The sequence below is a fragment of the Cydia splendana genome, chromosome 11, assembly GCF_910591565.1.
Source record: "Cydia splendana chromosome 11, ilCydSple1.2, whole genome shotgun sequence".
Taxonomy (NCBI): domain Eukaryota; kingdom Metazoa; phylum Arthropoda; class Insecta; order Lepidoptera; family Tortricidae; genus Cydia; species Cydia splendana.
Genome location: NC_085970.1, coordinates 6,031,324 through 6,057,125, shown reverse-complemented (window position 1 = coordinate 6,057,125; position 25,802 = coordinate 6,031,324). Strand labels below are relative to the sequence as shown.

The 25,802-nt window shown below is 36.6% G+C and overlaps 1 protein-coding gene across 1 annotated transcript in view; it reads right to left on the bottom strand.

The window, feature by feature from the left end:
• Positions 1–14,240: 14,240 nt before the first annotated feature.
• LOC134794769 (probable serine/threonine-protein kinase kinX) overlaps positions 14,241–25,802 on the bottom strand; it is a 50,945-nt gene continuing 39,383 nt past the window's right edge. The window contains exons 5-6 of the mRNA XM_063766552.1: positions 15,548–15,649; positions 14,241–14,606 (exon numbers count right to left, since the gene is read on the bottom strand). Coding sequence (XP_063622622.1) covers positions 14,421–14,606; positions 15,548–15,649 — 288 coding nt within the window. The 3' untranslated portion in view covers positions 14,241–14,420. The remainder of the gene's footprint in view (positions 14,607–15,547; positions 15,650–25,802) is intronic.

Here is a 25,802-nt window from a genome sequence, read left to right as displayed (position 1 = left end):
AAATACAAGATGATGTATTTGAAAATTGGGCGGAAACTGCCGCGGATGTTATGGAGCAAGCTGCCTGCCGAGAACGGGACGGAGCCATTATGGAGGTAATAACAAAAAATGGCATACCTACGATTGACGTTTACGTAGATGGAGCCTGGTCTACCCGGTCCTATGGAAATAACTATCGGGCATTATCAGGAGTAGCCGCCATAGTAGGAAGAAGGTTTGGAGAAGTGTTGTATATAGGAGTTAAAAATAAATATTGCCTCGTATGTAGTCGGGCTGATAAAAAAGGCGTTGCACCGAAAGACCATTGTTGCTACAAAAATTACGAAGGTACGTCCAGTGGGATGGAAGCAGACATAATACGCGAAGGATTTAAAAGTTCCATTGAAATGTACGGCATTATGTATGCAAATATTATCGCTGATGGAGATTGTTCTATGTATGCCAAATTACAAGAAACAAATCCGTACCCCAATCATGTGGTCGGTAAAATTGAGTGTCGGAATCATGTTCTGCGAAACTTGTGCAATAAACTGCGGAAAGTCCCAAAAGATACGAGATATCCTTTGGCACATAGAAAGTTTATCAATGATAACAAAGTTAAGAGCATAAGAAAAGTGATAATGATAAAGCACCAAAAAAACCAATTAGACAAGGTTCAGGCTATTAAAGATCTATATAAAGATATATCTCAATCCATAAATCACGCATTCGTTGACCACAGACAATGTGACGACCACTACTGCTCTAAGGACAAATCTCTTTTATCCAGCACATAAACTGAGTTAGAGCACACTTTGTTGTGGTTGCGGATTAAAACTATCGTTAATGACGTCGCACTTAAATCGCACAGTCTAATAGAAGACGTTGATACGAATCCCGTAGAAAGATTTAATAGCATAGTAGCGAAGTTCATTGGCGGTAAACGTATCAACTTTGCTCTGCGCGGATCGTACCAAGCCAGATGCTCTGCCGCTGTTGTTGCGTATAACACTGGGAACGCTCTAAAATCAGTGCACAAAAAAATTCTGGGTCATAGTCCTAAATCTCAGGGATTAAAAAAAATGGAAGCAAAACGAAAACTGAAACGGGAACAATCAAACGTGATGCCCAGAAAAAAAAAAAAAACACCAGTTACTGAAGAATACAAGGGTTGACCATGACTATGGACCCAACAGTGCCTGACATGTCTGATTCGGATCTCGATCTAGCCAAACAAGCATTCCTAAAGAATTTAAAAGATGTCACTTTCGATCGCCACGCAATTCAAATTAACACTATATTACAACGAGACAGTAGTGAGTGGCTAGAGTTAAGAAGGAATATGCTGACGGCGTCAAATTTTGGCCAAGTAATCAGACGAAAAACTGGGAACCCAGCAAATTTTGTGACGAACATATTGTATAAGACAAATATTGCTCATGTTGCATCAGTCGCCCATGGCATCAAACATGAAGATACTGCGCTCCAACAGTTGGCCAAGCAAGAAAACTTATTAATAGAACCTTGCGGACTATTCATAGATGAACAGTTTTCGTTTTTAGGAGCTACTCTTGATGGAATTGTCGGAAACGATGATATAGTAGAAGTGAAATGTCCTGTAGCTGCTTTCAAGAAAGGTTTTGCAGATGCCGTAAAAGATAATAAAATCCAAATTTTAAAACATAATAAAAAAACTGGGACGACCATAGTTAATAAAAATAGCAACTGGTATTACCAAGACACTGATTTAAACTTTCACGATTATTAAACATTATCAAACTACACAACGGGACTTAATCGCGTATTTAAGTTTTAAGATTTACCTCCGACGTTTCGAGGACGGCGTTGTCCCCGTGGTCTCGGAGAAGACTGGCTCAAGTTGACATCAACATCTTCTAGCCGGGCGAGTTTTTCGAACTACCCGCACTTGGTCTTGTTTATCAGTTTGAACGTTTTGCGCACTAGGGATGTTACTCTGTCGACACACAACACTAACGATATTCGATTTATCGACTGTCGATATTCGTTTCCGCTTACATTTACTAATGACTGGATTCCATGTGGATGAGATCTTAAAACCCTCGTCCCGATTGAAATTGCAATGTTTTTTAATTTCAATGGCTTCCCGCACTTTTGTACTGTAGAAATGGCGATCCGTGGAAAGGATTTTATGGTTATGCAGCTCAATCCAGTGGTTTGGTCCTGACTCTAGCAAATGCTCAGCCACGGCAGACTTGTTCACCTGACGATTTTTGACAGCTGCGATATGTTCCTTAACTCTTTCTGCTATGGTGCGCTTAGTTTCTCCGATATAGGAACTACCACAACTGCAATCTATTTTATAAACGCCAGGTGACTGGAACGGAATAACGTCCTTCGATGACCTTAGGCTCCCTGCAACCTTGGATAAAGGAGTGTACACCGTCTTTATAGAGTACTTTCCAAGTACTACTAAACAACTACTACTACTAGTAACTGATAAACAAGACCAAGTGCGGGTAGTTCGAAAAATTCGCGCGGCTAGAAGATGTTGATGTCAACTTGAGCCAGTCTTCTCCGAGACCACGGGGACAACGCCGTCCTCGAAACGTCGGAGGTAAATCTTAAAACTTAAATACGCGATTAAGTCCCGTTGTGTAGTTTGATAATAGTATTACCAAGCACAAGGACAGTTGCACATATCTGGCCGGAAAAGGTGCATTTTTGGAATTTGGGGAGGAGAAGGACAACCCATGGAAGTCATTTATATTGATAGAGATGATGAGTTCTGGTCACAACACATGGAGAAAAAGCTCGTGGACTTCTATATGGATCATTTATTGACAGAATTAGTCGATTCGCGGCAAACAAGAGGTATGCCGATTAGAGGAGCATCTTCTAAACGAACCTCAGCTGCAATCGTAGTCGACGAATGTCTAACATAAATGCCAAAAAACGTCATTAAATTTAGTTTTAAAAACAAAATTCCAATACCTAGTGGCTGGTAATCGAAAATTTTCCCGGAAAGCTGCCGATGTGTGTTTAGATTATATTAGGTACACCGTGGGCTGGTAAAACCCGACAGATTTTAACCAAGCATTCCTGAAGTCATAAGGAGAAAATGTTATGAGTTTTTATCAAATAAAAAAAAAAATAACGACACGTTTACGTTTTTTTTTACGTCTTAGCGAACAAAAAAAAACTAATATGTAAAGTTACTTACTGATAAAAAGAAGTTACTTACTGATAAAAATAGTGAGCTTCCTTTAAAACTAGTATGTCTGTCAGTAGGTATATCTAAAATTCTAAACCAAGTCACATAGTGGCCGCATCGCAGCGAAAAAGGCGTTGTTATTACAAAAACAAATTTTCTCATGAATTGTCATTATCTCTAAAAGAAGACCGATTTCAGAAAACTATGTATGACATTTTAGTCTCCAAATGCGGTCAAGAATACGCCTTTAAAATCGGTCGGGTTTTACGTATAATTAATAAATACCACTTCACCGATATGCGTCTATACTACCTTTGAAGTGAAACCTATGCTTTACTATTTTGATATGAAAGGAAGTAATAGTAGTAGTTCATTTTCGTCTAATGTGTATTTTTAAGTACTCTGTGAATTGGATTGACCTACAACAAAAACGAAATACTTCTTAAAATAGAACTTTCCTAATTCATTGTTTTTTCGTGATTACATTAATTGCGAATTGCGACATAAAAGCAAAACTTAGAGCAATTAATAATTGGAGTCTCCTTTAAGAGCTTACCCCTCTGCCAAAAACCTTGCACAATTGTGCAAACTTTTGTATGGACTGACATGCTATTTGTACGTTACGTAGAAATCTTGTAGAAATAGCAATACATTTCACGTCCCCTGCCCCTCAAAAATCGGCGGACTGTTTTGTACAGAAAATGACAGCCATGACGTCTCCAGTTACTATATGCTCTAAGAAGCAAAATAATGGCCTGTGATAGCCTATTAGGCTCCAAAGGATGATGTTCCGCTCCCATACAAGTTTGGCCCAACACTCGCTAAACATGGGTGGTATATTGTTAGGCTCCAAACATGAAATGAAAGTCCCGATAGTTATTAGAAATTCACGGACACTTCACAGAACATTATAAAAGCGGAATTTCTCTACGATTTTGAGGTTAGGAATTCTGCCTAGTATCGGGCCATGTTAAATATTATTATGCCTTATTACAAGGAAATAAGGTACCGTAAATAGTGTAAACATATCGATGTTATTGGGCTTTTAAAGGCTGTTAAGGAACAAAAATCGAATGAGTTGGTATTAGGTTAATACATTTTTTTAAATAATATACTTAATACGACTTCCTTAAATGAATAAGACATAGCATGCGAACCGGAATAGACTATAACAACTAGAGCTGTTTTATAGTAAAAATAGTTATAGCATCAAATGTAAAACCAATCACATAAGTAAACATATTTACTTCAATTCCAGTACGGCCCCGACACTATCATGAATCTGACATGACTTGTAATGAAACTCCAGCGTTTGGTCCAGTCCGGTCATGATAGTCTTAAATCTCCCCACACACTTATCAGTATTTTTATCAGTATTTTACATCATTACTTTTCACGGGGAGTTTTAAGTTATTATTTTCCTTACCGTTTGGCTTAGTTTTGTTATAGAGTACGCTTTGAAGAACACAAAAAACCTAAGTATTCAATCAACGGTTCCAATTCTTCTAACCTGTCGTAACCATACTATATTGTCGTACTCGTAACTCTATGCTTGATGAGACAGAAAAATGGAGAAACAGAGATAGGTAGTTAGAAAATTATTTAGGGTAGTGGCACAAAAGATAACCGACCCCCAGAAGATGAACGTTTGGCTTTAAAATCTAAATAATCAAATCGCATGATTTTACACAGAAAAGATTCTTGACTAATTCCTCTAACGTTTTTGTTGCTCAGAATTACATATCTTACCTTATTTCATTAAAATATTTGCAGTTTAAACATAAAAAACATTTTGATTTATTTAATCTGCTTTTACACGTGTATGTGCAATGCATGGTTTGTGTATAATACTCAGTATTCTTGTCTTTGGATAAGTAGTTGAGATGCAATTAAAAGTTTAAAAGTGTAATATTACGAAACCAAGTGATTAGGATTTTGCTGACCCAAACAGCCCTGGGTTAATTTGTCTTTACGTATGAATGTGTGTATAATTTGTTGAGGGCAGTCATCAATCGCTGTGTGTTTGAAAATGTTTTGACGTAACCATGGCAACGAAGATAACAAACAATAAATGTCAGACAGAATGACAGACTGAAAGGATTTGCTTCACTCATTAGTGTAACTAATATAATATTATACATATATCTAGATCACGTCTCAGATCTAAAAAAACGTGCCGAAGAAGATAGACTCTGACCACGATAGTCGATAAGTTTGCTCAACCTGCGTAGTAAGAATGCATAAATATCTCAATAAGCTCCATACTTGACGTACTGAAAGAACTACTGCTCGGGCACTGAAGAGAGAACTGCTCCCAAGGAGAAGCTCCCTGGTGCCATTGTTGATGAGGAGGATTTAACACTGGTGTTAAGAAAGAAGAAGACGAGTACGGCGCCTCGTAAGACAGTGTGATACCGCCGAGCCGCCTAATTCCGGCTTGCAGATTGCTACACCCAGTGTTGCACTGTATGTGTCGCGCCTGCATTACACCGCCACGGCTGCTAGAGAGGTGGAGTACATATCTACACCAGAAGACCGGTTACACGCTGAAGGTGTTCCAGTTATGATCGCGCCACTACGTGCACTTCAACTCTTATGTGATGCGCGTGCAGCGACCGCTGCAGGGGACCATCGGGTGCGCAGACTTCTGGCCGAAGGGTGTAGTGTTTCGGAGGTTCCGCGAATCGGACACAAGAGTAGACGATTCAACGGAACCACGCCGCCGTTCTGTCGCCATAATACTGTTTAATTTTAAGTTAATGAAATTTATAATTATGTATGTTATATAGTCTGTGAAGTATGTATCTGTGTGCCTTTCTTGTCTAAAAATAAATGTTTTACCTATTTTATTTATTTTTTGTAGCTCTTATATATTATAGTGGTTAGACTCTAATCGGTCGTGGGAGAACTCCGTCTTTCTAGAGTCTGTTCGGAAAGAGAAGAGTCGTGAAATGTATTGGACGCCATACATTCCACGACTCTTCTCTTTCCGCACGAACTATATTAGGTGACCATCATCGTCCTAGCACCGTCCCGGCATTTTGCTACGACTCAAATGTCCATAGTAAAAAAATATTATTTCATTATTGTTAACAATTGAAAGTAAAAAGTATATTTTTCCTGTATGGTAACTTTTAGAAAGGGACAGAGATTTTCTTTAGGCGTCGCATTCTGTATGTTATTCTTTTTTCTTCAGAGTCAAGTGAAAATAAACTTTAGAGCAATGACAATAGAGTAGGTATACTTCACTTATTGACTTAAATGCCAGTAATAACTCTTGTTAGTATAAAACCTTCTTGTTACGTACTTTAAATGACGGAATGAGGGATGAGAATGATGCGCTCCACTCACTATCAGTATAATGTCATTATTTTGACATTACTTCAAAAATATTAAAAATGTTTAATAACTTCATTATCGTCTATCATTCTTTCTGTCATTTCTGATTCCATCATTCTAATCAATTCACTGTCAGTATTAATGTCATTTCTATTATCATTACTTTGACATAACTCCAATACTGACGGAAATTATTAAAATAACCTTCATTACTTGCCGTCATTCCTTCATTACAATCCCTACACTATCACTAAAAACGTCATTCCTTCAAAGTAATGTCAGTATTCATGATAGTGTCGGGGCTGTACAGAGAGAGAAGAAATACAGTAACAATCACAGGATTGTTATAATGAATTCGATAAGTAACTCATTCCAAAAAAGATTTTTTCAAAAACCAATGTTTGCCTAAAAGGCACTTAATAATAAACTTAATTTATTTCAAAGGAGTTAGAATTCCTATTTTGTACGTTTATCATATAGGTAATTTATAAAATAAAGTTAGATATATATATTTCCCTTTATTTTAATGTATTTTTAAGTTTTAACCTATTTTCGTGTTATTCATATTCATACCCTGATATCAAATAAGGTTTTATTAAAAAAGTTAATCAATTTTAAAGAAGTAAAAAACGACTTCATTGGGGAAAACCGGTGAAAGCTAATTGTAAATTGGTGCTCTTCTAGATTTCATACAATACTATCAGATAAATATGTAATAATTAATATGAAAACACAATCCATAGCGACTCTATTCGTTCCATATTCGTTCGCTATTCACTTTTGACGTAAGTCATTTGGGTATGTTACAATTTAAGTCATTGGAATAAAAAGTTTTTACTGTATCGCAGTTCTTTTTGCAATTTTGATACTTAGTGCTTAAAACAGTAGGTATGTCGTTAGTGGTATGAATGTTTTTCTTTGAAGTGAGCGTTATTAGCATCAACAGGAACATCGTAGAAGAGTATTTTGCTGCCATACTTTTTTGTTTGGCTTTGAACGTCCATTTATGAAATGTCATTTATTCTATGTAATGGCGTGGGATGTGTTTATTTGGTTTAATTACTCTTTAACTTATTTTCTTTACTAAGAAGTGTCCATTGGAATCTAATATATGTATGAGATTGTAAGAAATATGATTAAATTTATCGTATATATAGCATGCTTATCGAATCGTAGGCCAAAATCGGCACGATCGATCCTTTGGTACAAATTGTTATTTACTATTATTTTTAATTGGGTCGAATATAGATTTTATTGACAATATTTTTTATGTTACGTTTATAGTGTTTTATTACATATATTGAATTCGGGGAGTATAAAAATCTATGCGGTAGGTAAAGGGTTAAAACGAATTCCAGCTTGCTGGGAATTAATTCCTGGAAAAAATCTAATTTGACTGGCCTACGTACTGGTTTCGAGGTTATAAATTGCAGTAACGTGACAGTTCTTATAAGCGCAAACCTAAAATTCAGTCATAATTAATGCGCCATTAGCCATACAGTAACAAAGTATGCGGTGTTGTATGGAGATTAACAGTCTTTATTATTCTACTACTCCTTGATAAAACTTACGCCATACGAACTTTTATTTATTACGTACCTAAAAATGCGATATAATATTTTTATATGAAACTTTTAAGAAGTCATGTAATCATTTATTTCGTAGATATTAAAGAACTAATAAGAGCCGTAATTTTATCTCAAAACCTCGTTCGTTTCTCGAGCCGCGGTTTGCCAACTCGGTTTGATTTGGCTGGTATCACCTCCATAAAATGCCACGTGCTTCAGATTTCATATGTATGTACTTGTTGCGTTTTCATTTTAAATTTAAAATACGTTTTAAAATAATTTTGTGCCTGTGACTGCGGTCAAACAAGTATTAAAATTTTACATTTCCTTCGTAGAACTTGTAAAATTAAAATGACAGTTAGATCATAGGATAATAAATGGAATTTGTAATTTGTGTAAGTTGCTTATTTTTATACCCAATCTGCTTTTTATTGATTCCCCATACAAACGTAAGGTCAATGTGGCTAATTCTGTCATAGGGACTATTCTGTCCACGAGCGTAGGTAGGTATATTTCTTTGCTTTACAATTGTAGGACAAAAAAAACTAAAAGCAATCGTTGCTTTGTAGATTAAATTATCAATTTTATTCGTTATTCGAGAAAAACGCTAGTGGACGTAATAGCCCCTACGACGGAATTTAACTTAAACACTTACTTACAAACTTCTACTCCCTTTTTACTTACGTGATTACTTCGGGGATGCACACGAGTATATGTCCTTCCCCACAAATCAAACTACATATAATATCCATACCAAATTTCATCTAAATCAGTCCGGGGGTTATTGATTCCCCATACAAACTTCCACTGTTTGTGTGGTAGGGCTTACAGAAAACCGCAGCCAAATACCTAACACTAGACCCCCCTCTATAGTGTTGTGTTCCTGCCGGTGAGTAAGGTTGCCAGTTATCAACGAGGGTGCGGAGTGTAAAGCTCGGCAACGCGCATGTAACACATCTGGAGTTGCAGGCGTCCATAGGCTACGGAGACTGCTTACCATTGACGGGTCGTATGCTTGTTTGTCACCGACGTAGTATCAAATAAATTAATTAAATATGCACAAAATATCAAGTATAAACTTTGTTTTATTTGATAGTAAATTTGTATAACACTCGATACATAGCCAAACACAAACCAGGCCACAGCGGTATTGGCTAGCAAGCCTCGTAGGTAAGTATATCTAGGTCTCAAAAGCCGTAAAAACTCGCTAGGACTGAGGCTAGACCATAGCCGTTTATTTATTCTTGATTTCATGAAGGTTTGCAGAACAGCACATAACCGCACTATACATCTGGGCGAACCTCACAGCAACTTAATAGGTGTACCACTGCAAGATTTTCAAGTAGTACACGAAATATTTACATTACGTTCCGTATTAATAGGTAATATTTGAAGATCAAAAGTTCTCTAACATAAATACAAGATCACAAAATTGTCATCACAGTTCATTGACGTTGACGTACTACAGAAGTCACATGGGTACGTTTTTAAAATCACGCAATATTAATACCAGCATAATGAACATTTATTCCAATCAGTAAGTATGAGTCTTCAAACTTTTTTCATTTTAAGCGGGGTTTCAAGAAGCAAATTACTTAAATGATATTGGAATTGTATTGTTTTAAGATAGTTTACTTTGTTTTTCAACCATTATGCCCCGTAAACAACAACAAATCAAATTTAAGATGAGACTCGAGCTCCATCTGATGATAATTTATTTACCCTGTTTTTTTAAATACAATTTGTCTACTGGTATACTTTTTGTATACGTATATGATTTAATGTCAAAATAATTGCAAAACCCAAGTATCACTTTACTGCGTCCAGCGATACGACCGCCTTCGGTCAAACCCAGCGGGCATCTAATGAAAGAAGTTGCGTGCGCGGGACCTCTGATATCATGTTTATGAACTTATTTATTTAATGTTAAATTAAAAAAAAATATCGCGGAATTCCCTCAAGCATAAAATTGCGCGTTGTTAGAAGCAGTTTTCATATATTTATCTTTTGTGCACAAATTGTTACGAATCTCCGTCCGTGAGTCCGTTTTAGACCTATGTTCGTGATTGTTTTCTATCGGCAAAAGTCAAAAACATAGGATTCGAATCGCGGAAGTCCCTACAAAAGCCCTCAAGATTTCTAATTGAAAGTATGGCAGCCGTATTGTGATCCAAAAAAGAGCTACGGCTTTTAAAAAACTCCATTTTCTGAACTCACTGCACCTTAATATTTCCTTCTAACTCCTAGGTAAATAAAAATATAGCGAGAACACTATATTAAAAACCTAGGATTGAAACGCTTTCATTAAATATAAAACCTACGAGCATAAAACTGCCGTGAGACTTACACATATTAAAATTATCTTAAACGGGATACTCACGTAATTTTGGTCGCTTTTGTTCTACATGTTTCAAATAAAGAATAGAATCAGGCGTTACTTTACGGAAATCCATATCAATTAAACCAAAATATTACTTTGCAAATCCGCGAAAATATAATATGCTAGTGAATCAGTGCTAAGCCGTTACCCTAGGTACCTACTTGCGTATTTTTTGAACATGCAATTAATGTGCCCACTCTCCCACCGCAAAATAACACACATTTCGATCCATTTCGAGGATCTTCTATTGGTGCAGTGCCAACAACAGGCGGTCAAGAAATGTCACCCTTAAAATGAATAGTTATTTACGATACAAGTACGGAAAAGAGGAAATTCGAAACGAGTGGCGATAAATTAAAACACGACCGAAGGGAGTGTTTTGAATCAACACGAGTTGCGAATTACCTATTCGCACGTGTATCGTACAACGTTTTACAGTACATATGGCCCTTTAAACTTTTGACATCGCACGAAAAATGCAATTTTACACACTAGTGCGGGAAAATAGGACCATTTATGTACTGTAAAATTATTTTTTATTAAATATTAGATGTTTATAAACTGTAGCTATGTGCACCTTCGATTTTTTATTAGTTTTTTATTATTATAACAAGAGTTAGGTACGGAAAGGAAATTCCATAAAAAAAATTAAAAGCTAACTTTAAAAAAATAAGATAAAAAGAGAATCTAATAATAATAAAATCTAAAAAATCTAACAAAGTGGCATAGTTATTGTTCAATACACATTAAATTGTGTAAAAACGTTTTCTATAATGTCAATACCTAGGGATGAAAGCGGTCGACCACTATCGTCCTAGTTTTCATCAATTTGGTTGATTATTTAATTTGAAATGAAACAACACATCTGACATATAATTTTATTACAAAGTAAAAAAAACAAATACTATTTACAATATAACTATACCATTAACTAGATACACAAAGAATCACATAAAAATATTTACACTTACAAGATCAATACAGAATGGCTTTTGAAGCAAGTATCATTTGTCTAATTATAGTTAAGAAATATAGATACTACATGTGGCAGTGCAAAAAATGCTTATAAGTTACTTACTTATACCTTACACACCATATTAAACAAGTAAAATAATAATAAAATTATTCTAAATGAGTAACGATACACAAATATAAAAAGTATCACGTAACAACAGAGCGGCTACCGCGAAAACCGAAATTCGCAAATTGCGGGGATCTTTCTCTTTTACTCCAATGAAGGCGTAATTAGAGTGACAGAGAAAAATCCCCGCAATTTGCGAACTTCGAATTTCGCGGTTATAGCTCAGTACCCTAGTGTACATTTCGTTCGATAGCGTAGCGTGACGTGACGTACGCGTTTGCGTTAAGTATCATTTTGTATGGGATTTTGAGTTTCCAAAACGTCCCGCATTGCGCGCTGTTCAAAATCCCATACAAAAATAGACATAACGCGAACGCGAACGCTCGTCACGCTATGAAATGTAATTTACACTGGGGTTTCTGTAGATGCAATTGGAATGAAAGAGCCCGTTAAGAATCGAAATGTTAGAAATATCCAAGCGGCTCTTTTATGAATTAGCTCCTTTATAACACTTCTCCCCGATCTGTTGTCCGTACCAAATTAATAAGAACACAACTCCTTGATCGTAAGACACAATTAAGAATAACATTACGTTAACAATAAAGGCCACCCCACACTAGCGTCAAATTCTAGGTCCTTTGACACATAAAGTAATATGTATGATATATATTTTTCAATCACGCAATCAATGCGATTCACTGTATATAACAACTATGGATATATTATTGATCGATATAACGATCAACGGATATAATTTATAAAACATATACATACGAATGACATATTTTTATCAGATATATCTCTCTTACAGTATAAGAGGTATTTGCTATAATATCTTTCAACCTAATGCTAAGGTAGTATAACGCACATACTTTATAATTAGGTTCGGTATAACATTAATTAGCTATTATGTATTATAGACATATTATTTGATATTGGAGAGTCGAATCAAGTATGGTATAGGTTAAAAAAATAGACACAGAAATCCCCATATCTAAAGAGGAAGGCGGCTCGGGGGGCTTGGGTTTTAGGTTGGGTTAGGTTAGGTTCGTTAGTTATCTTTTGTCCCTCAGAGCAGAAAATAGAAGCCCCGCGAAGCGGGGATTTCGTCGATTTGTCACCAAATCATATTTGCTATGTTAAAACCTATATTAGTATGATTTCTAAATGTAAGCTCTCCGCATAAATTTCATTTTATAGATTGAACCTAATATAATTTCACACACGATATAATAATGAAGTAATTTTTTTCAGTCATTTATAAATGTTGGGTGATTAAATTTTATAGAAGTAATATTTAATGTATGTAATATCATATATTATACAGCTAAAAATTATGTCATTTATAACTTAATCGGTAATCGTTAGATTAAATTTATTTTATATCTACCCTTAACTATACAATATAAAATTATTCCTCTTGTTGGTATACACATTATTGATTATATTACCTTAGTGATATATCTTTCAAAATTATACCATATGTTGTTATATCGAATGAAAATATATCATTTATTGTTATAGCGATCATTACACACCCATATTTGAAGTAGCTATCTAAAGTGAGAACACCGGTCACTGCGGAGTTGTACAATTTTACAAGTAGGTACTATACACTTCTTTGGAATTCCTGTTCTTTTTTTTAAAGCAAATGCCAATTCTACTAAGGTTATTCGAAAACCGGCTCTATGAATGATCTGATCATATATAATTCATTTTTACTTCTAGTGACTCCATTTCTCGCCATAAATTTTTCATACGCCTTACCGTGCTCTGTAAAGCGCGAACCCAAATATCTATGAGTGAGCCATATAACATTAAATTAAAATATAAAAATACAAAGCCCAAACCCTCTCGTGCTTGAGAGGAGGCTTGTGTCCAGCAGTGGGACGTATCTATATATGTATTTTGCCTATGCAAAATTATTTAAATATATGTATAAAAATACAGCGGTTAACCCCTATATTAGTAGTTAACAAAATAGGTCATCAATCATCGAAACTGTAGAGTTACATATCTATTTGTAAAACTATTAGATAGTGTTATAATTTGGTGTTTCACGGTGACCATGTTTTTGTTATTGTTAAGACGAAAAGGGCGAAATTACGTGACCGCTTTTGCATAAAAAAATAGTCCCTATTTTCTCTATCTAAATAGTAAAATAGGGACTACGTAAGAGGCAGTCGTCACTAGCCTCTTAAGTGCCACATGCACCATTCCACTAACCCGAAGTTCACTGTTTAAACCTGGAGTTACCATGGTTACCAGTATAATTTGACACTGGGTTAACGGTTTAACCGGTTAAGCCCGGGTTAGTGGGATGGTGCAAGTGGCGCTTAAGTACTACCAAACCACTTGCACCATCCCGCTAACCCGGTTTAACCGGTTAAACCTGGAGTTACCATGGTTACCAGTACAATTTGACACTGGGTTAACGGTTTAACTAGGATGGTGCAAGTGGCGCTTAAGTACTACCAAATAAATTCTTTTCGTTGTCTTGTTTCTGACCACTCTGACACGCTTCTATTTTTGATTTGCTGGCTATGGATGAGGTCTTGGTGGCTCAGATGGCAGGGCAGAGCGCTGGAGTATCGATCCAGAGGCCGTGAGTTCAAGTCTCACCCAAGACAGTAATTTTCCCACTTTTAAATTTATTCTAAGCTTAATAGCATCGTTCGCAGACGTTTCTGCTTGTTAAAATTTTAAATAAATAAAAAAAAGTTGAGTGCTATTACATGTCTTTCTAGCTGTAGATTATAATTCTTATAAGAAAAAATTTAAACTAAATTTCACCCCATACAAAAAGCTCCACTCCGTCACATTTTTGGGGACAAAAAACAAGACAGAAAAGAATTTTGACCGAAATACGATTTTCTCAAATTATCCATAGTTGTTAGGTCCATGCATGTACCGATCAGCTCGGCGGTCTATAACGATGAGGTTTGCGTTCTTGGCGGGGTACCCGTGGTGGTACACCCACTTCTTGCCACCCTGGTGACCGCCGGCGTGGTGGTGCGCCGCGTGATGCTTGCCGTGACCGTCGTGACCATCTGCGGCTTTGTGGCCCTGGGGAGATATTGAAATAAGTAGGAGTAAAAGCATTGTAAAGATAGGGTTTGGTTTAACTATTAGTAATTTGACTAACTTTTTTTCAATTTTAATTTTAATTTTATAATACAAATAAAGTACAGTACAGTGGCTCTTACAGGCTAAGAATTTTTATTGAAGAAATAAAGACAAGTGGTTTACAAATGGCTGCACTAGGATTCCCTGTGTTTCAGCCATCGCATGTATAAACATACTCTATTCGGTATACGGTTACGGTTATTTATTTATATGAGCCTAGAGTGTCCCACTGCTGGGCAAAGGCCTCCCTCCTCCCTTTCCACGTATCCCGGTCTTGACCCGTCTCCTATCAAAGGCGTCAAGGTCATCTCGTCAACGCCGTCGAGGTTTGCCGCGACCCCGGGTTTGATGTGGGACCCAATTGGTTGTTATTTTAACCCACAAGTCGTCAAGGTTACGGTTACAAATAGAATATAAATAAACCGACTATACAGGGTGAAATTTTAGCCACCATGCTCTGCGTATTGACTTTATAGGTACTGAACAACTTTTGTTATGGGGCCAATGCCGAAATCGCGAAAAAATTTGGCCGGTTCATACATTCCGGCTGATGTGATGCCGCTGATTTCTGGGCACTAATATGCCAGTACGAGCACGATGCATAAAGTGTAAGTTACGTACACGTTAGCGTTTATGTCAGTGCCAAACTGGTGGTAGCTGTAGGTACTTATTGGCCGCGATAAATAAAACCTTCCATTTATCCATCCATCCATCCATCCATCCGTCCGTCCGTCCGTCCGTCCGTCCGTCCGTCCGTCCGTCCGTCCGTCCGTCCGTCCGTCCGTCCGTCCGTCCGTCCGTCCATCCATCCGTCCATCCATACATCCATCTATCGATCCATCTCTATCATTAAACTTGACAATACGACAGCGACCACTCACCTTGTGAGCGAAGTGGTGGCCTCCCTTGATGAAGTGTCCGGATTCGCCCTTCTTATTCTCGTGGTGGTCGTTGTGGAGTTTTCCTTTCTTGAAATGGCCGCCCTGTTGAATGAGAAATGTCGGTAAGCAAGTGAAATATGTGAAACTGCTGAAGATGAACTTTGGTTGGGTATCACTGTAATCAGCTCTTCGCTTAAACCAGTGGAGGTACCTAAATAAATTTTCACCATACCAGCTCGTAAAGGCTCTCTTTATACTACAAAAACTGATGTTGAAAGTTGCATTTTGCCCACAATCCTCTTGTTGGGTAGAAAAGAAATTACTTTTAGGTGAGAATTTTAAATGAAAACTACTTTAATAACGTTAACTTGAATTTGATATGGATTTTTTTACAGTTATAGTATTTCTCTTGTTGGTGTGGTGAAAATTTTTATTTAACACTCGCCAACACAACCCTCAACTTTCGCTTGCTTAATATTAGCACGAAAGGTAAACAACAACTTTGTCCCCTTGTAAAACAAATAACTACTTATTAAAATTCGGGTATTCATAAGCCAGTAAGAAAAATAGTTCGTTGCAGATATGGGGTAAATTGTGTAACGTTGCGAAACACTCATCTATACAGTTTAAACTTAATTAGTTTACAGATTTTCTACTTAAGTTAGAAATCAGAAATTTCAACCTAATTCGATCTGCCGTTTTTGCGTGACGAGAAAAAGTACTTATTCTAGTAATTTTCTCTAATGCATTTAGGTGTATTAATTTTAATAAGGTGACCTACTCAAGCAATAAAATCAAGAATAGACTATTTTCAGAAATATAATAAGGTACCTTATTTAATACCAATTAAGCTTCTTAAAGGCTATATTAATGAAATGTTTTGGAAAATATTGTTTGTTGATTGCGTAAGTAAGATACAACAAACTGAAGGTATTGGCTACTCCATACTAGCGTCTATGATGTATGATTATATCGAAGTTCAGTATACATTATCATACATCAATTTCAATATTAATGGGTCGAAGTTGTTTGTTCCATACTTGACGGATTTGTGTTCGCCCTAAGGAAACTTAGAAATACGGTATCCTTACAGGCCGCAACAACTGCCTATCACGGATATGTGGCATCTGTACTTAACTACGGTCTTTTACTATGGGGCAATTCGGTCGACATTGAAAGAGTGTTCATTCGGCAGAAAAAGTGCATTAGTGCGGTAGCCAACGCTTGGATCACGGACGGTTTAAGAAATTTAATGTTTTGCCTTTGCCTTGCATGTACATCAAAAAAGCATGTCTGTTTGTGATAAAGCACCCTGAACTCTTTAAAAAGAGATTTGATGTATTTGGTGGAAATCGGAGAGCGCAATACAAGAACTTATTATATCAGCCTCCTTCACATTCTACTGTATACCACAGAAATGCATACAATATGTGTACCTATAGTTATATTCAACAGTCTTCCCGATGAGCTAAAGCAAATTGATAGTAACCAATTTAGCAATAAGATTACAAAATGGCTGTCTGAAAATTGCTTTTATAGTGTAAGGGAATTTTTAGAGCAAAAATTGTTAAAGCAAATATAATAATATTTTAAGTAGCAGAGATTATGTATATTTCTTGACATCTTACTATTAATTTATTTTCCCAATTACTTTTAAATAAATTATGTACACGACATCCATTTTGTAATTTGACATTTCATATAATATTTTAATTTATCGATTTTACTATTTAATTGGATATTTTATTATTTAATACCTATTCAATTTGTTACAAGTGGATGACATTTTTTTTTTACTATGAAAAATTTACCCACTGTTTTTATTTTCAAAGTTTTTTCAATATTGTGCTTTTATTTTATGTTAAAATTATTAAATTGTCAATTATTTGCATGTCGTGTCTTCGACTGAATACTGATACTTACATGTAAAACCTTTGTCATCTTGTACCATACGTATTCTGGCAAATAAAGAAATTCTATTCTATTCTATCTAGTTGCAGGTATAATATCAATTGTTCAGAGTCTGCAAAGGGTTATTTCGCATTTCAGATCCGATTTCACCGTACTATAACTCAACAGACTGGAACAATAAACTTACTCATTTTATCAAAGATTGGTGTAAACTTCTCAACAAGTCCAAGAATATCATGTTTAATAGACAGCATCGCGATGAACAATAAGTACTTTAACTCTAATGCCGGTAATGGACACCGTTAAACAATAACTGGCCAAGTCCGAGTCGGGCCCTTGGTGTAAACCTGTTATAAAAATCTTGTCTATTAAACACAGCGGCAAAATAACACTCTGTGAAAATTCCTGATAGATACAAAACCCTGAAAAATATATTTTCTTGTACCTAAAGTCATTTTTAGGGTTCCGTACCCAAAGGGTAAAAACGGGACCCTATTACTACTCCGCTGTCCATCCGTCTGTCCGTCTGTCTGTCTGTCACCAGGCTGTAACTCATGAATGAATGAATATAAATTGTGTGTGAAAAAAATCACGTGACTGCGCTGACAGACATACAGTGGCGTCGTAGAAGGAAACCTTTCCGGGCGGGACCCTAAGAATAACTTGCTTAAGTAATTTAATACTTTTAATAGTATGCTATCAGGTAGGTACAGAAAACTAACAGTGCAATTTTTAATTAAGTCCCACGATAAGCCAAGAAACTAAGGAACTTTTAAACAACAGGCTAAGACACAGGCCCAAAGAAAACTTGGAAGCATGGTTTTCCTACTAATTTTTTACACATGACAATATGACAGAAACTTTTAGTCGTATGTATACAATTTTACCTAAAGGGTATAGCAGGATAGCCTTTGAAAAATTGCCCTCAGAGTTTTTGGGTCGAAACTATAATCAAACGATGCCTTTTGAAGAGGTAATACCCTGCACAAAGTTTCATCCCTCTGTTACCCCCTGGGGGTGAAAAACACCCGATTAACCCCAAAACTGTTTTATTGATTTTTTCCTAAACTATGAAAGTGACGAATTTAAAGTTTTGATTTTTAACAAGCAGAAACGTCTGCGAAGGATCTATTAAGCTTAGAATAAATTTAAAAGTGGAAAAATTACTGTTTTGTTTGCTGGCTATGGATGAGGTCTTGGTGGCTCAGATGGCAGGGCACTGGAGTATCGATCCAAAGGTCGTGAGTTCAAGTCTCACCCAAAACAGTAATTTTTCCACTTTTAAATTTATTGTAAGTTTAAAATTTTGTACAAATATGAATGAGACTAAAAGCTATGAGGGAAGGTGCGGGCGCCGTACGCCTGCCGCCCGCACCTTCCCCGCCACCCTTAGTCGTCCTACCCCGTCGCCCCCGTACCGCGCAGGCGAGGACTCATTTAAGCGGTCGGTCTATAGCAACTATTGAGGCAGTGTCAAGTAGGTACTTTAGGTAGGTTTAACAACTTCTGCAACGATGTAGTAGCGGGTCTATTAAACATGGTATTAGAAACTGTTTTATTATTCACTCATAACTCATATACTAAAGAACACGTGACCAAAAAGTGATCCGGCCTCCGCCACTAAAGGTCTTGGTCACCTTTTCTTTAGAATATGACGTCTATTTCAGTTTATCGAAAGGACCTCAACATACTTTATGGACTTCGGCTCCTCGCACGTTTCCTAAATGTCCTTATCAAAATTGTATCAATATTTTAATAAATTTGCTTGGGCCAATTTTTTTTTGTTGTTGATTCTATTTTTTTGATAGTTTTTGATTTGAAGAAGGGCAATGGCCCTTTTCATTCTGGAAACGTGATACCTATATACGTACTTTCCTGAACCAATTAATCTGATTATAGTCTTGCGACTGATTGCAGATTTTATATAAACGAAAAAACAAAACAGATTGTGATAATGATAAAATTTGGCAGGTTTCAAGAGCTAATTAGTCTGGTCTGGTCGAAATAAATACGGACTCTAATTTTAGGCCAAATGTATGTACATTTGCGTTGAATTACGAAAATTCCATACGTTTTCGTAACTCGGTGGAAGAGTTTGTAGGACATACGGTGAAATTGCGCTACGGCCAAATTATATCAAAATCTGACAAAATGAAAAAACCGGACAAGTGCGAGTCGGACTCGCCCACCGAGGGTTCCGTAGTTTTTAGTATTTGTTGTTATAGCGGCAGCAAAAATACATCATCTGTGAAAATTTCAACTGTATAGCTATCACGGTTCATGAGATACAGCCTGGTGACAGACAGACAGACAGACAGTGGAGTCTTAGTAATAGGGTCCCGTTTTTACCGTTTGGGTACGGAACCCTAAAAACGACAACAAAATTAAAAATTATGAGTATAATTCGCTGTAGCTTGTATTTTAAAGGCTAAAAATAACAGTAAAGCTAGATTTGAAAAGTACAATTAGTAGCGGCAACACTGAGCCGGCTCGTAAAAGCCGTTCTCTTTAATACAACTTTGCATAAATTATATTAACTTTGCTAATATATGTACCTATGGATTTTATTATTGTTCTAGCGTGAAATTAAAAATGGGGTAGTGAGGTTAAAGCATCGCTAAACTGTTCTTATAGTATTTACTCTCTCTAATGAGAACACAGTTTAAGGGGGCCCCTGATTAACAGTCCGCCGGACGGAATAGCCTGTCAGTTAGAACAAAAAGTTGACAGTTCCGAACAACTGACAGGCAGATACCACCTGGCGGACTGTTAATCAGTGGGCCCCTTCAGAGTCGGAAACCGCTATCAACTTTTAGTAGGTATGTTGTTGGGCATGGTATTGACAAGTGACGTTTATGTTAGAATGTGTCTTCGTAAACTGAAAGAATCTTGTTTTATAGTTAACTGCATAAACGCACGTGGAACAAGTTTAAATTTTTGAATAATATAACAGCTTTTGTTCGCGTGCGTGATGCCGTCACATTCTTTTCGACCTTGCTGGTGAATAGTCTAAAACTGTTATTCTCTAGAAGTCTAGACAATAATAATATATATCTTCATATGATCTCCTCGTAGTTTCCTTTTACGCCCAGATCTAACAGTTTATTTGTGAATAACGCCATCTTACATACGCTCGCATGGCGCGATAGATGAGAGAAGTGTAATTAATCCGTAGGCGATAAAAAGCTGAAATGACGATGACGACAATAAAACCGTTATTACCACATTATCTCACTAGTCAACTGTCAATCCAATGACGTTTGCTAAAGCGGAAACAATTGAATGCTGTCAGTGAAACTATCACGCTGGCTGACCAATTTAATCAAAATTGACACTGACTTCTTGCGGTATTGTCACGGTTTTCAATCAACGTGAGGAGAATTCGACTTGGCTCAGTGAAAATTCGCGACATCGCGACATTGCAGTGTTTTTTAAAGTGGGACGGATTGACTCACTTATGTGCATGGTATAATAATATACACCGCCTGGTACTCTCTTCCGACCACGTGACTGACACAAGCCTACGTCATCATGCGACAGCGCTATATGATAATATGCAATAGCGGTATATAAAGTGGCAATGTTATTGTGACGTAGGCTTGTGTCACTCTGGGAAGAGAAGATCATGTTTTATTAGACTATGACTTATGTGCAAGGATTATTTTTGCACCGAAAAAAATGTAGCAGATGTTGATAAAGTTTAACACAATATTTCCTCATACAAAATCCATCCAAAATTTTATATTTTGGAGACCACCGACACTTGGCCAAAATATTTGGTTGCATTCATCATCATCATCATCTCCTCCTAGCCGATTTCGGCCACAGCGACTGTATTCTACCACTGAGAGCGTCGCTGGTGTGCTCTCAGGTGACTGACATAGCCAATTTTTGTAGCGAATGTGCGACCACACTCGCTGTAAGTCAGCACCCCCCGACATAGATAGATAGATTTATTTATTTCATAATACAGATTACATTATCATATTGATTGCATTAGCATTATTGTCACAAATAATCTTGTAATTGTTATAAAATGTCAAATTCGAAATAAGACAAATTATATCGCAATAGCGGTCATGTCACAATTAAGTCATGTAAAACGGTGTAGAATTAAGCCCGACCCAGCTTTGCTTGTTAGTAACTTGCTACTTCGAAATTTGAATACCTCTTAGCCAGGACGACCTGGAAATTAATCGGGAAGTGGTGACATTTGTACTGATCAGTGATCGTACATTTTCCAGCATTTTTGGTGCAGCGGAGTGGTGTTAACGGATTTGTTATAAATAATTTCAACCCTAATGATTAATTAGCGTTAACTACGTTAATATTAACCTTGATTTACCATTTCAGTTGAAATTATCTATACCAATTCCGTTAACACCACACTGCTGCACCAAAAATGCTGGAAAATGTGCGATCACTGGTACTGATATGCTTGTTAACATAAGAGCATTATAATTGGAGTCGCCTTTAAGAGCCCCCTCTGCTGAAAATTCGTACGTTACATACAAATAGCCATACATTTGACGTGCCCTTCCCCCGCAAAAATTGGCAGACTGTTTTATGCAGAAAATGACAGACCAGGCGTCTCCAGTTGCTAAATGCTCCAAGTTGTTAATCTTTTAAAGATGTCGTACGAATTCCATGCAAACAAAATGTGTAATTTCGTACGCCACTATAGTGAATAACGAATTTTACATTTTTTATTTATCAATCTTATTCTTGTACCTTTAAACGAGCAATTCATGTATATTTATTTATTTATATTATATTTCGGTGATCTCGGAAACGGCTCTAACGATTTCGATGAAATTGCTATATATGGGGGTTTTCGGGGGCGAAAAATCGATCCAGGTAAGTCTTATCTCTAGGAAAACGCGCATTTTTGAGTTTTATATGTTTTCCGAGCAAAGCTCAGTCTCCCAGATATTATAGGTACCTAAAACATAGAAGGTTGCTTATCCACTTATGACTTATGGGTCAAAATTTTATTCGTTGTCTTGTTTTTTGTCCCCAAAAAAGCTTTTTGTACATATATGGGATGAAATTTAGTTTTTAATTTTTCACAAGAGAATTCTAATACAGCTAGAAAGACTTCGAGCAACACGGAAGGGAGGCGGCATTCGCACTATATCCCCTCTGCCGAGGTACAAGATTAGCGCGTCAATCTAATCTAGCGCGGGTAATAAAACTAGTTGCACTTGGATTTTTCACTAGACCGAGTCCAGACGCGCGCGTGAACACTGCTGCACAAAAATGCCTGTTTGCTCGGTTTTTTGTTATAAAAAGAGGTCGGGGACATTAAATTTACAAAAAGAAAGTGTTACATTTCACATGTAATATTTTTTTTTACATATCATACGTTTAATTACATTCAAACACAATTATTATATTTTAGTCTCATGTAATTGTTGGATTTATCGATTTTGCTCGCTCAGTACAAATTGCGGATCAGTCGAGCGACAAATCCGACTTCTCATCTCTCAGAATACAATAAGATACTTCAACGAAAATGTGTTAGTGTGCGTGTTGTGACACTTGTCACTCGTCCGTACACAAAAAGAGATCGAGGTTTGCAAGATTTGTCTTTGACGTGTGTCATTTTCTATGTATTTGTGTCGTCATTACAAGTTGGATTTTGTATGTAAGTGTGTGAGAAGCGAGACTGTGTGCACCTTTCCCCCCGCGAAAAATGGCAGAAAGATTTGTACGGTGAGATATCGCTTGGGCCCCTCCCTTCCGATGTGTCGGAAGCCGGTGTTGCGGAAGCCGGTGTTGCTCGAAGTAGAAAGACATCCAATAGCACTCGACTTTTTCATTTATTTCATAAAATACAAAAATAAAAGCGTGACAGAGAGGAAACAAGACAACGAAAAGAATTTTGACCCTTATACATTATAAAATAAACTCTACTTCTTTAATAGTAAATGAGCGTTTTCCAAAAAAATGTACATTTTATTCATGTCTTCAAAATATTGACTCCTTGGGCTCATTTTACTCAGAATCATTGGTACATTCACGCCTTATACATACGAAATACAGCCAAACGAATGTACAAATGATTCTGAGTAAAATGAGCCCAAGAAGTCAATATTTTGAAGACATGAATGAAATGTAATTTTTTTTTGGAAAACGCTCAAATGATACCTACAGGTTCGAAACATATCGTCATATTTACTAACAACATGAGTATTTTTTTTTATTAGTAGGGACCTAACCTAATATTAACCGGAGAATTCAGTGCCCAACCCAAAGAAAGGTGAAAGTTTAGTTCTCCGAGTTGATCACAGATGCCGTAGGCAACCCTAGTGCTTCGCACAGGATACCTTAGGTCCGGAAAGACCTAAGTCTAGCTTTCTTCTAAATAGTTATTGCGTGCAAACCATACATATTTTAGGTAAGATTCTTATAATCATATCCCCTTGTATGATGTTGTTTTGTTAATAAGAGTTGTGATCCGATATTTCTATAAATATAAAGCTGATGAAATTGATTCAATTTTGTATTTTTTTATTAAAATCAAGGTTCAAACGTAAAACAATTTTGCATAGGTAAATTTAAATATTAGCCTTTCAGATCGATACTAAGATAGTACGTAATTGTAAGTAAATAATCCGATGCAGACTTCGTTAACGACTTTGAAGTAAAAGCTTTATCAAAAATGCTTAAAGATTAAAGATTACATATCTATAGGTATTTACTATATATAGCTACTGAAAATTTATCTCCTGCGAAAATATTCTGCCAACAAGGTTTTCAATAAAATTTTCCATTGATTTTCCGAAGATACAAAGCGACTTAAAGCAATTACTATTCACTCACTCGAAATAAACGTATTGGCCACAAATTAAAACTAAACAAAGTAATCATTTCCTTTAAAAATGCATTAAAATGCACTTTTAACTGCCCAATTTTCCAACAGGTGGCGGTGTGCCGGTCGGAAACTGGGCAATGAGATCGCAATGCAGTTGCATGGGGATGCATCTCAGTACACGCCCTTAAAAGCATTTCAACTGTCTGTTCATCCACTGAGCGTGGTAAACGAGAGTTTTTGGAGCATACGACTGCATTTTATTGAATGCTGGTCGTATATCTAATTTTATACTTAAACAAAACCTTTTTTTTAATTAAAAAAATGCGATAAAAAAAATTGTAGATTGAATTTTCGCACCGGACTCTTTCAAATTCGCCGCAATTTTTCGAGTTGTAAAAAATAGGAACCCTCATAGTTTTTACTGGCAAAGTCGGTTTGATAGACTACCTATGTATAAAGAAGGATATACCACCCAATGATTAGCCCCTTAAAATACACCCCTGTTATTAAAAAAAAGTTACTTACTAGTGCTAGTTTAAATTAAAATTAGGGTTTAAGGCACAAAAGTAGGTAGTGGTACAGGGTACAGGTACAGGTGAATGGGGTCCCTTTGTTTCCCATAAAGTTTTAAGTCATAATGTATTGTATGTCATCTTCTTCTTCCTCGCGTTATCCCGGCATTTCGCCACGGCTCATGAGAGCCTGGGGTCCGCTTGACAACTAATCCCATGATTTGACGTAGGCACTAGTTTTTACGAAAGCGACTGCCATCTGACTTTCCAACCCAAAGGGGAAACTAGGCCTTATTGGGATTAGTCCGGTTTCCTCACGATGTATTCCTTCACCGAAAAGCGACTGGTAAATATCAAATTATATTTCGTACATAAGTTCCGAAAAACTCATAGGTACGAGCCGGAACCTCCGGATAGCAAGTCGCACGCTCTTTCCGCTAGGCCACCAGCGCTTGTATGTATTGTATGTCATATTATCATTAATCATAAAACTAGTGCCTACGTCAAATCATGGGATTAGTTGTCAAGCGGACCCCAGGCTCTCATGAGCCGTGGTGAAATGCCGGGATAACGCGAGGAAGAAGAAGAAGATAAAACTGTAACCGTTAACTTTTCAGGATTTTCGTAAGGTTATCCTATATATAGATAGGTTAGGTTAGGTTTATTGATTTCAACTAACACGATTTTCACTCGTACTTTTATAACTACCACGGGACTTAATCGCGGGATATAAGTATAGGTTAGGTTTGTTTTATGGCAATCCTAAAGTGACGCGTTTCTGAACCAAATAAATTATGACTAACGAAAATGCGGGCAAACAATACATTATGACTTAAAACTTTTTGGGAAACAATAGAGACCTCAGGTGAATACTTTACTATATTCAGTGAAATATATTTTTTAATTAACCTCTAACTTTATTCAACCTTTAGGTAATTTAGCGACCAATGCGATATAGGTATCGGAAAATGTTCAACGTGCTCCTCGTATTATTGACATTTGATGTCATTTGATC